The sequence below is a fragment of the Ursus arctos genome, unplaced genomic scaffold (genome assembly GCF_023065955.2).
Source record: "Ursus arctos isolate Adak ecotype North America unplaced genomic scaffold, UrsArc2.0 scaffold_13, whole genome shotgun sequence".
Lineage (NCBI taxonomy): Eukaryota > Metazoa > Chordata > Mammalia > Carnivora > Ursidae > Ursus > Ursus arctos.
The window spans coordinates 26,916,117-26,936,485 of record NW_026622797.1 but is presented as its reverse complement, the minus strand read 5'-3'; the positions used below and the strand labels follow the sequence as shown (position 1 = coordinate 26,936,485).

The following is a 20,369-nucleotide window of genomic DNA, read 5'->3' as shown; positions in this document are numbered from 1 at the left end:
CAGTTAAGCGTCTGCCTTCGGCTCAGGTCATGATCCTGGGGTCTTGCGATGGAGCCCCGCATCGGGTTCCTTGCTCAGCAAGGAGCCTGCTTCTCCCTCTGCCTGCTTCTGCCTGTCACTCCCCCTGCTTGTGCTCATTCTCTCTTTCCGGCAAATAAATAAATAAAATCTTAAAAAAAAAAATAGGAAGAAAACCCAAGTGTCTTTTTTGCAGCAATTACAAGCCTACAATTCGTATGGAAATACAAGGTAAGCAAAACAGCCAAAGCAGTCTTTAAAAAGAACAAAGTTGGAGGTCTCATGTCTCCTTTACTTCCTTTCCAAAACGTAATACAAAGTTGAAGTAATCAAGACTACGTGGTCCTGGCATAAGGATAAACATATAGATCAATGGAACAGAACTGAGAAATAAACTCACACACTTACAGTTAATTGATTTTTGACAAAAGTGCCAAAGAAAACTCAGTAGTGAAAGAAGGAATGGTCTTTTCAGCAAACGGTGCTGAGACAACTGGGCATCCATATGCAAAAGAATTGAAGATGGACCCCTGCCTCACATGATACATAAAAATCAACTCAAAATGGATCAATGTCCTATATTCCAAGAGTGAAAACTATAAAACTCTTAGAAGAAAGCATGGTGTAAATCTTCATGACCTCCCCATTGGGCAGTGGTTTCTTATATAAGACATCAAAAGTATAAGCAACCAGAGAAAACATAAATAAGGTGGATTTCATCAGAATTAAAACTGTTTGCATTTTGAAGGACACTAGCAAACCAGCAAAGAAAAAAAAAAGCAAAAACCAAAAAACTCACCATATAGAAGGAATATTTACAAATCAGATATCTAATAAGGGACTTATATGCAGAATATGTAAAGAACTATTACAACTCAACAATAAAAGAAAAATTTTAAATGGGCAAAAGATCTTAATACATAGCTCTCCAAAAAATATATGCAAATGGCCAATAAGCCCATGAAAAGACGCTCAACATCATTAGTCATTGGGGAAATGCAAATGAAAACCAAAACAACGTACCACTTCATACCCACTAGGATATCTAGAATCAAAAAGACAGGGGCGCCTGGGTAGCACAGTCGTTAAGCGTCTGCCTTCGGCTCAGGGTGTGATCCCGGCATTCCAGGATCGAGTCCCACATCGGGCTCCTCCGCTGGGAGCCTGCTGCTTCCTCTCCCACTCCCCCTGCTTGTGTTCCCTCTCTCGCTGGCTGTCTCTCTGTCACATAAATAAATAAAATCTTAAAAAAAAAAAAAGACAATAACAAGCATTAGTAAGGATGTGGATAAATGGAGGCCTCATTCATTATTGGTGGTACCGGAACATGGTGCACACACTTTAGAAAATGAGTTAGTGGTTCCTCAAAACCACGTGAATCAGCAATTCCACTCCTAGGTATTATAATCAAGAGAATGGAAAACATGTATCTACCCCAAACCACGTATATCGTAGCTTTATTCACAATAGCCCCAAAGCAGAAACAATCCAAACGCCCAGCAACTGATAAATGGGTAAACCAAATGTGTTCTATACCCATAGAATGAAACAGTATTCAGCCAGAAAAACAGGAATGAAGGATTGACACTTGTTACAACATGAATGTCACTTGAAAACATTATGCCAGGTGAAAGAAGCCAGTCACAAAATGCCACGTATTGTATGATTCTTCTTAGATGAAATACGGAGCATAGGCAAATTCAGAGAGAGAAAGCAGACTAGTAGTTGCTAAGACAGAGAATGTGGGAGTGACTACGGTGACTAATGGGTACAGGGTTTATATGTGAGGTTGCTGAAAACGTTCTGGAATTAAATATGAGTGATGGTCGCACACTTGGTAAATCTACTAAAAACAGAATGAATACACTTTAACAGGGTAAATTTTATGATATGTGAGTTACATCTCAATTTTTAAAAAGTGATGTAAAAAAACAGAGATTAGTATCCAGAAGTGGGATGGGGTAAGAGTAAACAGAAAAACAAATAGTGAGGAGATGGAAGAGTAAGATGCACACTTGACTACTCTGTGGGCGGAGCCCATGTCACAGCCTTTCTGCCCCCAGTGCCTGGCCCAGGATGTAGACCTGACCAATGTTTACTGACAGAAGGAGGGAGGGAGGAAAGAAGGGAGGGTAGGAGGGGGAAAGCAGGTTTGGAGTATGTAGCTACTACATACTTAAGTAGTTCCTAAGCATACCACCGCAATACACTAAAAAAAGTAACCAAATGGCTGTTATTAAGCTTGCCTCTTTCTTCAAGGGAAGGGGAGGCCATGTGGGGCTATCTCTGCCCCCCTTGCCAAAGAAATGGGCTGGCTGCATTAGGTAAAAGAAACAGCTCAGGGACATCTGGGTGGCTCAGCCGCTTAAGCATCTGCCTTCGGCTCAGGTCATGATCCCAGGGTCCTGAGATCCAGGGCCGGGTCAGGCTCCTCGGGCTCCTTGCTTGGCCAGGAGCCTGCTTCTCCCACTGCCTGCAGTTCTCCCTGCTCGTGCTCTCTCTCCCTTTCTCTCTCTCTCTGACAAATAAATAAATAAATAAATAAATCTCTTAAAAAAAGGAAAAAAAGCTCAGCTCCTCTCACAGAATTATATTACAGCTTAACAGTTCAGTACAATAACTGATGTTTATAATAGCAACTCCGAGCAAAGTATAAAAGGTCAAATTATCTTCAGTATAATTCTTAATTAAGAGCAAGGGAGAAGATCATTTATGAAAATAACTGCGGTAGGGACACCTGGGTGGCTCAATCCATTAAATCCAAGTCTTGATTTCGGCTCAGGTCATGGTCTCGGAGTCCTGCTGAGCAGGAAGTCTGCTTGAGATTCTCCTTCTCCCTCTCTGTCTGCCCCCACACCCAGCACGCTCTCTCTCTCTCTCAAATGAATAAATCTTAAAAAAAATTACTGATGTAGTTCAGACCATGCCATGAACAAATATTAAGTGATATTTAAAGAAACATTATGGTTGTCAATTTCACTTAGCTCACGCGTTGTTTCCTTTTATCAATCACAGTACACTGAACTACAGATACATTACTTCTCCTACATCATGAAACAAAATAAATTCAAGATGGAGAAAGGAGTCAAGTGTAACAAGAAAGTCTATTAAACTTTCTATATCCAAATGAATAATTCTCAGATCTATGTATGAAGCAAGAATCTGCATTTAAAAGCAAGAGCACAATTTGCAAATGATAAGTTTTAACTAATAAAAAGAACTGGGTAAAGAATTAAAATGCTATAATTAAGCCTCAAACTAAGGAAATAAGGTCAAATATTTGGAAAAATATTCTTTAATTTTTTTTAATTTGAATATAGTTGACACACAATGTTACATTAGTTTCAGGTGTAGAACATAGTGAATCAACTTCTAAGTTATGCTCTGCTCACCACAAATGTTGCTACCATCTGTCACCACACAATGCTAATTCCTAATATGTATACAATTCATGATTATTTTAAAGGAATCGAGAGCAGATTTCTGGTTTTGAAAACTGAGTGCCATGTAATGAGATGTTACGGAGAGGAGACCAGTTTCTCTAGGGAAACGAGTTGGAGGTACCTGTGTGACAGCAGGTGTGCAAGTACAGCGGACGGTTAAGCCTACAGCTTTGCAGGGGGTGAGAGGTAGGGCCTGGGCTAAAAAGACAAACTCAGGAGACATCTGACACCAAAAAAGGCCATTTTTGTTCATTCCACAAGAACGAAGGAAAGAAACCTAGCTGGTCTGCTGCTAGAAAATCATATAATTAACCTTTCTACCCTAATCTTTGTATTATTATATTTACCCTTATTATTACTATGATCAAAGAAGATTCTGTACTATCTCAACAACTCAATATTTAAAAATAGATTTTCTCCAGAAATGCTCTTTTAGAAAATTCAAGTTTCACCTCAAGAACTGATTTTCAAGATAGGTTATGAAAGGTTTGGCTCTGTAATGGTCTCCTATTATAAAAAAGGGGGCGGGAAGACCTTGGTCCTTAAAGTCATCCTTGAATATACGAAAGTTTTCTAAGCAAATGTGTCCCTTCCCTCTCCCACTTCAGTAAGTGTGGCACTTAGGACTCTCTCTGAAAGAGGGGTGTCATCAGGAACATCACTCAATGCTGTGTTTCCCTCTGTGTGCAGGATGAATAAAAGATAAGGCCCAAGGGAGGTGATTTCAAGTTAAGCCAGTAAAACAGTAACTAATCAGATAAGATATTTTTGAGGCGGAAGGAGCTTCTTTGGGAACGGACAATGAGCACAAATGAATGCACACGTATGGGAGCGAGAGTAACCTCAGATGAACCCAGGGTTTGTTCTAGTGACCTATTCAGAGCAGTCCTCCTCTTGGGAGTGGTCTGGAACCCACGGTGAGGAAAGCATAAAAAAGAAGTGAGTTGTTTTGTTTTGTTTTTTGGTTTTTTTTTTTACAAGTGTTTCCACTGGAAGTTTACAAAGTGAGATGGCGCTCAGCAAAAAGGTCTCCTTTAAGAAAGGAATCATTTGTACTTCTAAGTGGCCAGTGTTACAAGCAATGAAGTGTTTCAAGTGGCTGACAAAACAATAAAAGCATTGTTGGTCCCAGTTCTTATTCTTTAGTTTCAAAAGCCCGTGAAATCTGGCCACTGGAGACAGATGAGAGACTCCCCTAGCCTGACCTCACCATTGGCTTAGGAACACCTTCACTTCCTGAACAAGTCCTACCCTTCTGTACACTGACTTCAACCAGTAAAGAACCCCTAATGTAAGCGCTGTCACTGTGAATTCAAATTGGCCTAAGTGACAGAATAAGGAGAAGCAAGTCTATTTTCAGCTAATTCCAACCAGCCGGAAAACACGGACCTTTACAGAAGGCCACGCTCCGAAAGTTTTTTCTGGAAGAAAGGGGTTTGGAATTCGTATTCCACGTTCTCACACAAGTGATGATGATGAATATCTGAGAGCACAGAGGCTTCCTCAGGGCGGCCTGTCTCTGAGGCAGGGATATCTGTAGCAGGACCAGGTCAGGTGCCTTCTTCTGGGAGCAGGACTACCTTCTCTTTCTGCTTCTCTGACCAACACATTTCTTCAAATAATACTCTCCATTATGTGCCTCCCGTTTCTTGAAATTGCTCTGACAAAAGTTATCAGGGGCCTTCTAATCACCTGGGTCAGTTATTTTTCTGAAGCAGTTTGCTTTACTGACCTGAAGACCCTCTTTAGGCCACTTTCCGGGAGCTCCCTCTCCTTTTCTCTCTGTCTCTCCCTCTTGGAACTCTCCCCAATATGTTGCCTGACCTCCTGACCAATTCTCTTTCTCAGTAGTTGATGCCTTCTTCTGTCCATCTTTAATGGTTGTGGGGTTTTTTGTTCCATAATAGGCTCTCTTTTTGTTCTACCTCTTTCTTAGGGGAAGACTTACTTTCTCCTGTAATTTAAAATGCCTGGCACATAATAAGTGGTTTCACGGTTCCCTTCAGACCTGATTCAAATGTCACCTCCTGTCCAAAGCCTTGGCCAGCCTCTTCCACACTCCCTTCCTCTCCCAGAAGAATCCTGTCATTTGTGTTCTCGAAGCACATCATATAAGCCTCCGGTATCATGATCAGCACAACCTACTCTATGGTGATAGGCTGGTCTCCTGCACTAGACTGTGAGTTCCCCAAGGGAAGAACTGATTTCACTGAATTCTGTTCTATGGTGGCATTAAGTGTGATCAAACACACATCTACCGGTCAAGCACAGATACAGAGCTGGGGGATGTCAGGACCCATAAAAGGTGATCTTTGCCATTTAGGAGCTTAACTCACACTTAAGCAGAAAAGGCGGACATCAAAACCAATTAGTAAACACCAGGAGGGGAAAGTGCAATCTACCTTAGTTCAGCCCATCAATATGTATCAAGTGCCTATTACGCGCCAAGGACGATGTTAGGTACTAGAGATACAGGATAAACAAGACAGACAAGGAAAAGAGATGTGGAATTACATTTTAACAATCCCTGAAAAATCCTGGAACTGCTTCTACATCAGATCTTTTTAATGAAGGATTTCTCATTATCCTACAACATTGGACTTGACTTTTTCAGCTGTTCCTTCTTAGTCATTTCACATACGATGCAAGATTTATGGAGCAATACCCTTTTTTATCAAGTATGCATTGGATACTGCTGCATCTTAAAGCAGATCGGGTTTTATTTAATAGCTTTTAAGAGATTATTTTAGGAGATAATAGGCGCTACTGACGTAAACATACAAAAAAATCTATGCAGATCTTAATGGGAGAATAACAAATAGAAAGATAATAGTTCCATGATTATTCTTAGCTTAAATGAATAAGAATGTTAAGCTTAAACTCATAAATAACCAAGCAATATTCTGGATGCAGGAAGCAATTTCCCTAGTGACCACATATCAGGTACACATTTTGGCCTTGAAGTTGGGCAATACTTCCTTCTATTGCTAAAGGGGAAATTACAAGTCTTGAAAAGGTAATTCTCATAGACTAGCCATAAAAGCATCAGAAGCTTCTAAGCCAGTCCAAATCTTAAATTGAGCTTCGAGCATTTAGATCAGGTAACCGAAAACTGAAAGCAGATTAAGGCCTTGGACTCTCCAATCATAGCCTATTTCTCCTTTAATGCTCTCAGAAAATCTTCTCAAATTAAGTGTGGCTTATCCTCCAGCACAGCCGTCTGTTTAGGTAACCTGTTCTTATTCCCCTGAGAAATAAACCAAGGAGAACAACAACAACAACAAAAAAGTGGAATTTGAAAATACAAAAATCATGGCTGCTTCATATATCTGCCTCTGCAAACTTATTCCAATATATCTAATGATATATTTTTGAGAGGAAAGCCCAAGTCTATTACATAGCAGTGGTCTAAGAAAACCAAGGCATGACAACATATAAATATCACAGCACAATTTTGCTTCAAAATTCCCAAACAGGGTCACAACACAGTGGCAACAGCTTTTGTGTGAACAACTCTCTTGCTTCTGGAACCACCTGAGGATGGCGTCTGGCCCTTCCTGGCCTTCCCCAGTTTAAAAATACATGGAAATAAATCATGAGAATGAGCTATGAGACTGGATAATCAAAAGATTATCCATCAAGAAGACTTTGCACTATATATTCAACAAGATGAAACCTGCTTCTTTACTAATATCTGACAAAATGCAGAGTTCTGAGCTCCAGGCAGCTTTGGAAAGTGTGAGGCTGTGCTTTCCCATTACTTACTTACATTTCACCGAACAGTGAAAACATGGGTCAACGCTGGAGGCAAATCAGGGAGACAGAGCATTATCTTAATTCTAGTTCTAAGTGTGTAAGAGATTTGGCTGAAGTAGAAGAGCGTCACTCTTACGATGACAAGGTTTTGCCCTCTCAAAGATTTCATAAATGGGCACAAACGAGCCATAGGTAATGACGATTATAAACATAGTCATAAAACTCCAGGAAGGTTACTTAAGCTCAGTCACTTACAAATTCTTGTTGGGAGTTGTCTGCCTTTTTCCTCCCTTAATGTTGCCTTCAACAAAAGAATCAAGAACAGAAGGATCCTGTCTGAACTTTTAAACTTCCCATAAACCCGTTCCCTAGCCCTGTCATTAAGGAACCCTGATGAATATTTATATGTTAACAGCTTTTAAATGCTCCCGCAATTTGTCTTCTTAATTGATGTATCTTTGCATCTAATTCATTTCTTCAAAAGAATCCTAAAAAGTGAACATCGTGAACATACTATGTTTATGAGTTTTTGTCACTTGTATCTCAGTGTGACACAAATTAATCCAAGTTAACACTTAGCACCATGCCACTCATTTGAATACATGTTAAACGGACTAGTAAACACCAACAAAATATTCCTGGAAATTAAATGTTAAGTTAAAAGCATAAATTAATGCAAAGATTTCACCATGCTGACAACCCTTAATTTCAGACTTTGGAAACAATGCAGATCTCCTGGTTGACATTCTAATAAACACAGCAGTATCAGTCCTTGGGTAACCCACTCATGTGTCATATTCAATGATTAAATTAATTTTCTGCACTACTGATTTTATAAAGGAAGAGTCGAAGGTTTTGTTAAAAGTCTAAGCTAGCATTTCCTTTCCAATTTTATTTCAGATTTACCAACTGCCAAGTGTACTTTAAGCACATAAAATATTGGCAGCACTAAGTTGCTTGGCAAGGAAGGTCAAGCCAACTATTCTTGTCATAACTCACGCGTAAGCTACCACATTGTTCTCTAATTTCACGAGGTCAAGCCAAGCAACTTGTACCCCGACCATGCTTTGCAACTAATAATACACACATGCGTATACATAAAGTGTTAAAGCTAGACTCCCTACCTCTATTGATTGTCTACAAACCTTTTCTTAACTCTGATTGTATATAAACAGTAAGCACTGGGCCAATGTATCTGGGAAACTGTCCAGGAGTTCCTTTTGAAAAACTAAAATCCTACTGCCCAGTCCTAAATAGCTGAATTTTCACTCAATCAACCAAAACTAGATTCCCAAGACCCAATTCCTAAAAATCTTGGAATTGTTGTCTTGGTAGAACTAGCATATTATCAACTGTATGAATGCGACTTGCAAATAATTAGAAATGGTACATAAAGTATTAATTCAAAAATATTGTTTAGGACCTTCAAAGGTAGCCCAGATTTCAACCTTAGTCATTTTGTATGTATACCGTAATACAGATAGAGTTCTGCATCAACAGTGTACCCAATACAGATCTCCTTTTATCATCTAAATGAATTTTGTTTGTTTTTCTCATTCTGGCCCAGCCATTCAATAACTTGGCATTCAGGTTGACTATTTTCTGTCAACCAAGCACCATATATGCCAGGCATCATCAACAAGCAAGTAATACAATTTTATTATCAACTATAGGCCTAAAGAATATGAAGCTGAAATTATGCTTTTGGCATATTTCAATTACTTAAAACAGACTACATTTTTTTCACAAAATGAAAAGACTAATACAAGGAGAATTTAAATAAAGATCAAATTCCACTACTGGAAAAACAACATATAAGAAAAAAGGCTCCAAGTCTCAGGTGATAAGTCAGCTCGCTTCCATAAGAGTCAGTATAAAAAAATTCTTCTTCATTATAGAATTCTAATACTCCCTTAGAATTCAATTTAATGAGATTTGATCAATATTTATAAAAGATCTTTAAGGTGTTTAATAAAATCTGGGAATTTACTTAAATAATTTTCAGTATGATACCGATTTCATATCAAAATAAAGTAGGGAACCTAACTCACAGTTTATAATGGTGTAAGATTTTTATTTTCAATGCATTCCCACACGAATTTTAGTAAATAAACATTGTTCTCTAGTTCATTGAACATTACTGTTCAATGAAATCACCCACATTATGAAGTCCTCAAAAATATCCACTTGGATTTTTCACTTATTTACCACTTAGAGCACCACTGTGCACCTGGTAAGCTCCCAATAATTATTTATTAAATTGTTGAATTCAGTGGGTAGACTGTAAGATCATAAAAGGCAGAAATTGTATTCTTTTAACCTAATTTTGTGCAGACCTTAGAAAGAAATCTTGCAGATTTTAAGTGATTACTGATGAGAAGACTGTAATCATGGGATTAATAATAATTTAAATGCTTTCAAATAGTTTATTTCTGAGGGACAGGAGAGCAGAGTTATAAATGAATAGACTCTGAAATCAGTCTCAGGTTCAAAACTTGGCTCTGCCCCTTAGTGGCATGTGACACTGGGTAAGTTGATAATCCTTTCAGGGTCTCAGTTTCCCCATATATAAAATTGATCCCCTGATGCTACTTGCCTCATAAAGCTGTTATAGAGATGGGAAATGATCAGGGATGTAGTGATTGGCACAGCACCCAGTACACGGTAATGCATGATGTCATTCGGGTATGACGACTTAAATTACAAGACCAGAGTAAGATATTTGGCATGTGGAATTTTACAGCCATTTGCCAGCCCTCTAAAATATTATAAGGACTGTCTGTCCTCCAAAAACTAAACCTATCTGGAGCAGTCTGGATTACTGAAGTTCCCACGGGTAATGATGGTGATTTCCTAATAGAAGAAGGAAACTGGATTTGCAGACACTGCAGACATCACACTGGTGTATTTCCAACTTGGTTCTGGCCACAGGGTTTGTACCTCTTATCACATCCCAAACCTAGGTGCCCAATACCCTAATATCTAATTTTTACATGTTTCCTGACTTGAAACAACTATGATTAGGAGCCCTGCTTTAAAAGGGGGATTCGGGGACTTTCTCAGGGCACTCACTGTTTCAGACAGCAGAGCAGCTGAGAAAAGAAAACAACAGACCCCTCTAAATCAGGTTGGGTAAGGGTACTTGAGGAAACCACAGGCATAGAGCCTGCCAAGAACGACCAGCCTTCTGTGAAGAGATTGTAGAAGATTTGGAAATGGGTAAAAGAGAATACAGGGTATCCTTTCAGTGAGGGACTGGCTTTGTGCAGCACATCCTGTCTGCACTAACTGATTTTAAAAAGATGTGCACCTCTGATTTGTCCTGCGAGGCATAAGTCCATTTTACAAGGCTATTGGGATAAACATTACATTGCACAGAACCAATAGCAACGCATATAATTCTTGTCCCCAGCAATACAAGTGGTTATTGTTCGGTAGACATACAACTGATTTCCATCCCGTAGAAAACATGACTCCAACATTCACACTCACAGATTTGCCTTCCAGAACATTAGTCAGTGTCATATCTATCAGCAAATTCATTTCAGCATTCCTGACTGTATGTGTGTCTAAAATCTGCTCTTCAAATTCTCCCTTAACTGATTAGATCTTAAAAAGATCTAATATCTTACTGGTTTTCTCATTAAATAATGGGTTAATTAAATATCAGACATATATTTGCTGAAAGCTCTGATTTCAGATTTTTGAAAATTACAATTTAGCGCTTCTGATAAAGGAAGCATTTTTCCCAGGAAGGGAAATTGTTGTGGTAGAAAGGGGCTTTTAGTTTTGTCCAGACCGATTTATTTCTCTAAAGAGGGACAGAGAAGTGAAACACATGTCAAAATGTTTAACAGCTACTGTATTTAGGTAGTGAGTGAATGAGTGTCGTAAACTATTTATGTACTTTCTTTATGACTGAAATGTTTCATAGCTTCATTTTTAGAAGTATTTTTTTTACTTACTATTACAGGTTTATTATAAAGGATACAAATGAAAAGCCAGATAACAAGGTACAGAAGTATTTTTAGAAAGAACCATTTGGGCGGGAAAGAGCGGGAGTACAGGTGGCTCCTCCTGACTTCTTCCTTACCATCTTTTTCCCACGGAAACTAATACACGTGATAAGCTTCTGTTCTCCTGCAGACTTGTGCCTGCTTCTCTTCCGTGATTCTTCAGCACATCCATCATAGTAAGAGGCACATTAAAGGCAACTGATAAATGTTCATGGAATTGAATTACTGAGAATATCTGCTCTAACATTAGAGGAAAGTGACTCAGACTCAGGAGGCCGAATTTCTCAGGGAACCAGGGAAAGAAACTCTCCCCAGGCTATGTTGTAAATCCAGCGCTCGGGTTCCCTCGAGAGAAAGGCTTGTTTTGGTCTACACTTGGCAAGTCCCTCTGACGAACCATGTCCAGAAAAGAGCCTAACATTTACCTGGAGGAAGCCCAGTTGATAGTTCCAGCCCAAGCGACTGGCAACCAGGACTCGGCCCAGGCTGTAAGTTCCCTCTTTGGCACTGATAAAGAAATGTCAAAGGCAGCTTTCTGATGGCTTATGTTACACGATTATTAACAAGAAGTTACTGAAATTTGTTAGCAAGAGGAGTCCAGGGGGTACATCTCACTCCCATGACTCTAATAATCCTACCACCATGGACCAAGATGTTAGCACAGATACTCTTCGATAGCAAATGTGTTTGGAAATCAGCTCTCCACTGCAGGAGAAAAGTGTGGCACAGTGGAAAAACCACCTCAATTTGGAAGTCAGAAGACCTGAGATTGACTCCTACTTAACCACATGATTGATTCTGGCCAAATCACAGACCCTCTCCATGGCCCCTGTGCATGAGGAATCACCCTGCTTCTGTTGGCTGCCTTGGCTATCAGCTGATATTTGTCACAATCAACATATTAGAAAAATTAAATGTGACACGAAGAAGTACTTGACATACAATAGTCTGTGTTGACTCCTTCTCCCGGGATGATTTTTACATAAGAAATAGGGGTAACCAAGATTTTTAAAGGAGAATGAATTCTTTGGCTTAGGCAGATACTTGGTTTGACATGATTTGGAGTCAATGAACACATGGCCTGAAGTTCATGGACATTCACTAGGGTAGCCCTTCCCCATCTTTCTTAAGAGCTCTTAGAAGCAACTAAAAGTGTTGGAGAATACTGATATAATTGGTCACAACCATTTTAAGAGACTTGCTATACAAAGGAATATAACTTCCTGTATGATTCATATACCAAAGGCAACTGCTTTCCTCATTGTTGATTACCTACTATAATAGAAAATGTTTGCTTGTAATGGAATGTTTACTGTTCCTTGTGCAACCTGTGGCATTTAAGTTACACAGTTCTGCTCGGCTGTGATTTTCAGTAGAAGATGCTGTTAACATTTAAATGTTCTCTCCTCCTTTCTGTCTCCCCTAAGAAAATTACCAAGATGTAGCCTAGATTATGTATGTCTTAGTTTTTGTTTTCTTTTAGAAAAAAAAAAAAAAACCACTACAAAATAAAACTCACATAAGAAGCAAGTACTCACTTAAAAATTTTTTTGGAATAATTAGGTAAGACCTTAAAAATCAGCCTTGTCTCAAACCCTTCCTCCTCCAATGATCTGGCACATCTTTTGATCAGTTTCTTTAACCGACATCTCTAGCCAGAGAGAAAAGCTAATATATTAAAGCAACTAAGGAAACCAATGTATTAGAATCACCAGTGGATTTTTTTTAATTTATAATTTTGCTTTGCTTTCCTCTTTTGTGTTTATATGCCGCTAATAAAGTTAGCTAATTTAATTTTGCTCCCTGAAAATAATGGTATCTTTCTTAAATACAGCCAGTTTTCCTCACTTACCTATATCCAAATTATGGGACGGTGAGGCTGTTTTCAAGACGCACCCTTCTCAAGGTTGTGGGTTCTGGGTTTCTTCCCGCAATCCACAGAGCTGTTGGTTCCTGCAACACTGCCCACCCCGCCTCATTTACCACATTCTCAACTTTCATCTTGCCCCACGCAGAGCGGGGTGGTGTCTGAAGAGACCATTTGGGGCAACTGCTTGGAAATCAGACACAGCTGGTACCTGTTGGTGGAGATCTGCACCTTCATTGGGCTTTACACTTGTTAATCCCCCATTGCTCCATAAAGAAGCTGTGAACCAATTTCATCCTGCAAACCAGAAACAGGAACTGAATGGGTCTCTAACAAGGCCTCTGAAACAGGAAGCAGGGGACAGTCCCTGTAGCCACCAGAGGGGAACTGACCTGTAGCAGAAAGCTCCCAGAAGGCTGGCACCAGCCAAGGCCACAAGTGTGCACTTACAATTAGGCTTCGCCAGGAGGTGGAACCCACTCGAACTACCAACTGATGGATGTCGCAAGCTGACCAGAGGTGACCAAGTTGATTAAAGAAATCAGGATCCCAAGAATCTGGAAAGCGGGGCAGTCATGACAATCTGCAGTTGACAATCTGGGGTAAGAAGTGGGTGCTCTAAAAACAAATTTATTTGTATGCTTTGGAATTTTCTTTTAAGTTTTACTTTTTTCCAATTTTCTAGTAAAGCTCTTTTTGGAAAATTATAATTTTGCTTCGATTGGCCAGTTATCAAAACAAACAAACAAACCAACCCCAAGAGGAAGCCCAGTGCTCTGCATTTACAGGGGTAGGCGGCAACGGCCCCAATGGTGTGCCAGCAAAAAGTTAAAGGCCCAGAGAACAACCATGTGTGAGACACCATTGGGATTTTTCTAAATACCTTCTTAATCAGTGTTTTTCCTTGAGTTTGTCTCTGTTTACTCTTTGGATAATTTTGCTAAGGTTAATTGTGCAAAGAAGTAGCAATGAAAGATATGAAGGGACTACAAAGTGGTTTACATCAGAGGTTCTCAACACATTGCTCCATTGCTCTGTTGATCGGTAAGATAAAGTTTTCACTCATCCTTAGTGAAAAGGGATAACAGAATAAGACAAAGTTTTCCCGTATATTTACTATATACAAAGAGCTATTCTTTATTCCAATGTTATGCCTTCCCTACTGAATGTAAAAATGGCTTTTCTTTTTAAGAGATCATGGCAGGAGGTGGCTGGTTGTTGAGTTCTCTTTCTCTATTCAGCATCCTTATTTGGAAAAATGAAAGGTTGACAAACACATGTCAGTCTTCCTTTTTTTTTTTAACTGGTCCATAGGAACCACTATTTAAGAAATACGGACTTCACCCTCTCCTTCAAAGTATATGAGACAATATATACAAAAGCTTCCCTGGATTTAAAAGCAGAAAACACAGAAGTGGGCTGGAAAACGTTCAAGAACTTGTCAGTCTGGGATAGACAGGAGACAAAGGCTGTGTTTGTTTTGCCTTTTATCAAATAAGATTGGAAGTCCCAAGGAGCTATGCTGGGAGTCAGTGGAACCAAAGAAAGCTCAGATGCTCTCCAGTGACAAGGCCTACGTAGGTGCCTTTCATCCCAAGCCCAAGCAAAGCAGGAACATAACAGAGATGAGATGATAAAAGCTAAATTCTTACCATTTCAACCACTATGTGTTTCCTTCCTGTTACCCACTCTTGCTACGGTGTGAAGGGCTGAGGACCAGGCTGCGATCTGCAGGGGGCCTGGCTTGGAGAAAGAGCCCGGTGCATGTCATGGCTGGGAGGGTAGGGGAAGCAGGCAGCCCATCTAATCCCGTGCCCACCAAGAGTGAAGTGGCCTTGAGCAAAGCAATGTCCCTGGCTCTTACATCAACAGGAAGTGGAGGGTCATAAACAGAAAGTTAGGAGGGGAGAATGCTGAAAGAGGTGAAAGTGTCAATGGATCCCCAGCCAGCATCACTTCCTCCAGGTCCAGTCACCAAGTACTGAGCACTGAACATCATGAAGTACTGAGCACTGGGCATCACCCAGTACCCAGCACTGAGCATCACCAAGCACCCTTCCTCTCCCCTGCCCAGCCTCCTGCTTCCCCCTGCAGCCTTCCCGTCCTTCCTGTGTCCCTTACCTCACATCACCTCCTGTCATCCTCACCCACCCAAAGTGATGCTCCTACATCTGGCCAGATGTTACCAGAAACTAGATGAAAGCAGAAGTTAGGGATTCGAACATAAGGAGAGACATGTTCAAAGCCCCCGTTTTCGGTCTTAGGAACACAACGTTCCTGAATGTTTAAAGTGGTGAGGGGCTTCCGTACTTCAAGTACCCGGAGTTAACAAGGCTTCTCACAGGCTAGTCTCAGGATCTCACCATCATCTATCTATAATGCTGCTTCTGAAGAAAAGTATACTCCTGGTTCCAAGCAGCGACCTTAAGTCATTTCACCTGAATGAATGAACATAATCTCTTTACGGTTCAGTTTCCTTATAAGTAAAATGCGGGGGGGAGGGGAGGACGATAAACCTAGATGTTCATCATAAAGAGCTGTGTTTTTCTAAGACGCTGCCAGTTGGATCTGTCTACCTGAACGGAGCAGCTCCGTATCACTAATGTCTGTATCAATGACATTTCTTTGCATTTGTACAAATTTACTGCCTACAACACAAGGGGCTGGGAAAGCATGTTGTTAGCTTGCCATTTGCCATCTCTGAGCGATAGTCTTACACATGTAAACATGATGCATTTTCACAAAAGCTTTGATAGAACATTAGTTTCCTCTCAGAACAGAAATGAGAGAGTGACAAGTGTAGTCAAAGAACAAACTAGATTACAGTTAAACAATAATCAAACAGGGAAGACCTTTAACTGCAATCTATTCTTTAAAAAGGCTCCAGGACACACAGGGGAAGCTGGTAAAAATGGAACCAAGCTTTAAGTTCTTGTGCATTCCAATAAACTGAGCTATTCCAAGTAGTCCTTGCTCACCTGTCCACCCCAGTTCAGCTGTCACCTCTGAACCCATCCTACCCCCAGTCTGATTCTAGAATCTGTTTCCGAGGATCCCAGGCATTCTGTATGGACCTTCATGGAGGCCACACCTCAGCCAGGCTTTATATGTGCCCTACCTACTAACCCCGAACTCTTTGAGGGGCCAAGAACATGAGATAAAAAAGCAGTTCATTCACCTCTAGGGAAGGAAATAATTCATTTTGTACTCATGTAATTTTAAAGTACAGAATTTGAGAGCTGGAGAGAATTTCAGAGACCAATTATTCCAACCTTTCTCTCTCTTCTGAGATTTGAAATGACTTGCTCCAAATTAGACAAGAACCAACGACCAGAAGAATCCAGATCTTGACACTCTTATTCTGATGCTCTGTCCCAGCATACCATGCTGCCCTACCTTTGCAAACTCACAGGATTAAATGAGGGAGACTTAGAAATTTAGTTCAGTTTCACCCTCCACTTCAGCCCCTGGTCAAGTTTATAGGCCTTTGGAAGAGATGATGGACTTTGCTCACAATGACCTGGTTCAGAGCAGAGCCAGGGTGAAAACTCAGCTCTAACTTGTGGGACAATATTCTTCCCAGTGTATCATAGTGATTCAACCTCCCTGTGGAAGGAGCAAATGCAGAACAAAAGACAGCATGGCCCAGGGGCCAAAAGTCTCGCCAGGCCTGTTTTTGTACATCTTGCAAGCTAAGCATGGTCTTCTAAATTTTTAAAAGGTTGAAAAATATTCGGAAGAATTTGAAATGCAAATTTCAGTGTCCATGAATAAAGTTTTATTGGAATACAGCCAAAGCCCCTTGTTTAGGGACTTTTGTGGCTGCTGTCCTAACAACTGCAGAGTTGACGAGCTGTGAGAGGGACCTCCTGCAAAGTCTAAAATATTTACCATCTGGCCCTTCCCAGAAAAATCTATCCCTGGTGGAGGAGGAGTAAGCGCTCTCTCAGAAATTAGGAAAAAGAAAGTTCTACTGCCTTCAAACTCAGGAGCCTTCAGTGGAAAAAAACAAAGGATCTGGACAAAACTCATACCACCTTCACTCGGTCATATCTTCATGCTGAATGACAGGGCTCAGAGTTCACATCACGCGCATAAGCAGGGGCTAAACTGGGGACTGCTCGGGTTGGATGAAGCAGTCGATGGAACAGAGCTGGCTCTGAAACACAGGTCTTCCCAGAGCGTGCTCCCCACTATTCCACGCTGCACCTGAATGGCTCACGAGGCCCCTGCCAGCTCTCCTCACATGATTCCAAGATAGAGAGCTTCCCTGGACTCAGAGTCAATCAGCCCCGCTGAATGGAGGAAGCAAGGGCAAAGATGACCTTTTAGGGTCAGCCACCTGGAGCGGAACCCTGCATCGACCAGTTACTACCTATAAGTCCAGGCCAGTTGTGGAGCCCTTGGGTTTCTCATCTAAGAAGAGTTAAGTACTTCCATCACAGGCTTGTTTGGGGGATTAAAGATACAGTTCAAATGTCAGTTCCCTTGTCATCTTCCTCTCTCCCTTTCCCACAGACAGTTATGTGAAGAATAAACAGTAAGTGAGCCTTTTTAGGAAACTTTCTTTCAAATTAGCTTAGGGTTTAAGTTTTTTTTTTAATAGAGTCCTATAAAAAATACGGAATCTATCAGAGCAATAAAAATAGGCTCAGTATTTGCTTGAGTGCTTTCCTCACATATCTTTCAGTTCTTTGAAGCTTCTTCCAAATTATAATCCAAAAATAAGAGTGCTATAATTTTTAGAAAAGTTACGTTTATGCAATTTTTATAGCAAGCCACACAAAAAACTAAGCTGTAATATATCATACTCATATTCAGTTATGAAGACCAAGACTGTAAAAAATACCAGCACCCAGAAAGCCCTAGTTTATTTAGTCTGGCTTCTTTAACATGAAGTTCTTCTTGTTCTTAAAATATTCAGCTTTGGCTGAATTCCAAAGCTGACATAAGCCTACTTCAGGTGTTTTGAAGAGACTGAAGAGAATCAGAACTGAAAGCAAGACTGGAATATAAAACCTTTTATATGATCACAAATGCAAGAACCTTATTGTTTGAAACGACCATTAAATTAAAATTTCCACCCACACTGACAAAAATAAATATGTACATATTCTCATATTTGGTTGTACAGGGTACTAAAGGTTAATTTCAATAGCATGTTATTATTCCTAACATTGGCGAACAGAGAGCTAATTGCATCAGTCACTAGCACTGCAATGACACTTTCTGAAATCTGTGATAGGTTGAAAAGATACATTTTTATGGATTATGCTGGCAATCACTTTAAATAGCCAAAATAATCTTAGTTATTAAAAGAGCAAATAGCATTTTAAACAATGTTAAATTATGTACTTTCCAGCCTATCACGATATATGGGGTAATAAAAAACAGACCCTGGTTCTCCCACCAAAATCCTTACAGAGATACCACATAAGTCTAGTGCAAGCGACAAGGTTATTGCTTCTGGAGGTAATTAGTTGGAAGTTCAAAATGGCAAGGCTAGGACATCCAAGCCATTAAACATGTTCAAGTAAAATGACTTGGGAAGATCACGACACAGCATGCAAATTCGTATAGATCTACTCTGCGAGCAGCGGGCTGCGTGGTTCCTGTACTCCCAAAACTACACAGAGAAAAAAATGAGAGAGTCGTCTAAAACAGTCACAGGTTATACAGAAGGAAAATATGGGCCAAACCTAACAGAAGAGAAACCAAGACACCAAATGGACAAAGGCTGTTTGGGGCACTATCTCACACTGCTGAAGCGCTGAAAAGTTCTTTATGAGGACCACACGGGCCCATGGCTCCAGCGCGGGCCGGTGGGTACGAGTCAGTCTAGCACAGATACACATAGGATCTTGCACCAGCACCCACTTTCCCAGGAGCAGCGAGCGCCAGGAGCAGTCACGCAGCGCCGCTCGCTGCCCCTAAGGTGGGGCAAGAAGTAAATAAGTAGGAAGCACGCTTGCTGCCGAGAAAAACATTCCCCCGCCCTGCGGCGGCCAGGGAAAACGTGGCCCGTGACCGTGGAGGATAGGGAAGGGGTTGCACACGCACCTGCATTGTAAAAGCGGTCCAGCACCGTGGTTTCCCCAAAGTCCAGTTTACCAAAATGCAGGGTCTCCAGGGTGGCGCCCACCGTCTCGCACGCCTCCCGCAGGCTCTGCAGGGCCTCGCTCTCTGCCACCACCAGCTGCCCCTGGCTTGCTTCGTTGATCACATATGCCACCGTGGTCCGTCGGCCGCCTCCGCTACTAGAGTTGCCCCGGCACCGGGTGGCGCTGCTCCCAGAGGTAGCAGCGGCACAACCGGTGCCAGGGGCGGCGGCAGTCTCCACGTTCCAGAAGCTGCCCGGCGGCGGCGGCGGTAGCTGGCTCTCCTCGTCCTCGGCCGCCACCGCCGCTCCTCCTCTCCGGCAGCTGCCGCCCTCCGCGAAGGGTGGCACCGAGAAAGTGATGCCCTCGCCCGCTTCGGCGCTCATCTCTCCCGGCCGGGCTACGGCGGCGGCGGGGTCCCCAGCCCAGCCGCACCGTCTGGCCAGCCACAGCTCCGGGCTGCTCCGCGCGCGCCGGGCTAAGCAGCTGCCATCGCGCGTTGCGCCCTCCGCGCCGCGCCGCCGCCTCCTCTCCGGCGCCCTCTCCCCCGAAGGGACGCCGCTGCCCGGCGGCGGCTCGCCCCTCCTCGGCGCCTCCGTGGCCGCGCCGCTCGTCCGAGGCAGGGTGTAGAGTACAAGGGGTGGGGACGCCAGGTTGAGCGGGAAGGGACAGCGCTTCCTTCTCTTGGCCCGCAGACAAGTCTGCTCGCAAACCTGCGCCGCCGTGCAGCTCAAGGGCGCCGCGCTCGGGGTGCGGTGCGCCCTGGCCACCCGGAGCGCGGCCCCGGCTCCTTCCGTGCCGGGCGCTGGGAGAGGTCGGGGAGGGTGTCCGCTGGGTGGGGAGCTACCTGGCCAGCACCTCTCCGGCGGGCAGGCTCCTCAGGCTGCGTCCCGGAACAGCAGCAGCCGCAGCCGAAAAGACCCGCCTCCCTCCTCGGCGGCAGCTCCCCTTCATCTGCTCTATTTCCTCCTCCTCCTCCCTTGGCCTCGTTTCTCGCCCGAGCGCGCCGCGGCCGCTTCGTCCCAGCGCCAGCCTCGCCGCTGGAGTCTCGCCGCTTCTCGCAACCGCTCGCGCTGGGGGCCACCGGCTTCTGCCGCCCACTCTTCGCGGCCCCGAGAGTCAGGGCCCACCCCGGGGGAGGGCCCTGCTGGGAAGCTCCGGCCGGGACGAA

At 42.4% G+C, this 20,369-nt stretch overlaps 1 protein-coding gene across 1 annotated transcript in view; it reads right to left on the bottom strand.

Moving 5' to 3' along the window:
* Positions 1-20,068, bottom strand: part of MAP3K5 (mitogen-activated protein kinase kinase kinase 5) — a 190,631-nt gene extending 170,563 nt beyond the window's left edge. The window contains exon 1 of the mRNA XM_026504878.4: positions 19,161-20,068. Within this exon, the coding sequence (XP_026360663.1) occupies positions 19,161-19,584 (424 nt within the window). The 5' untranslated portion in view covers positions 19,585-20,068. The remainder of the gene's footprint in view (positions 1-19,160) is intronic.
* Between the last annotated feature and the right edge of the window lie 301 nt (positions 20,069-20,369).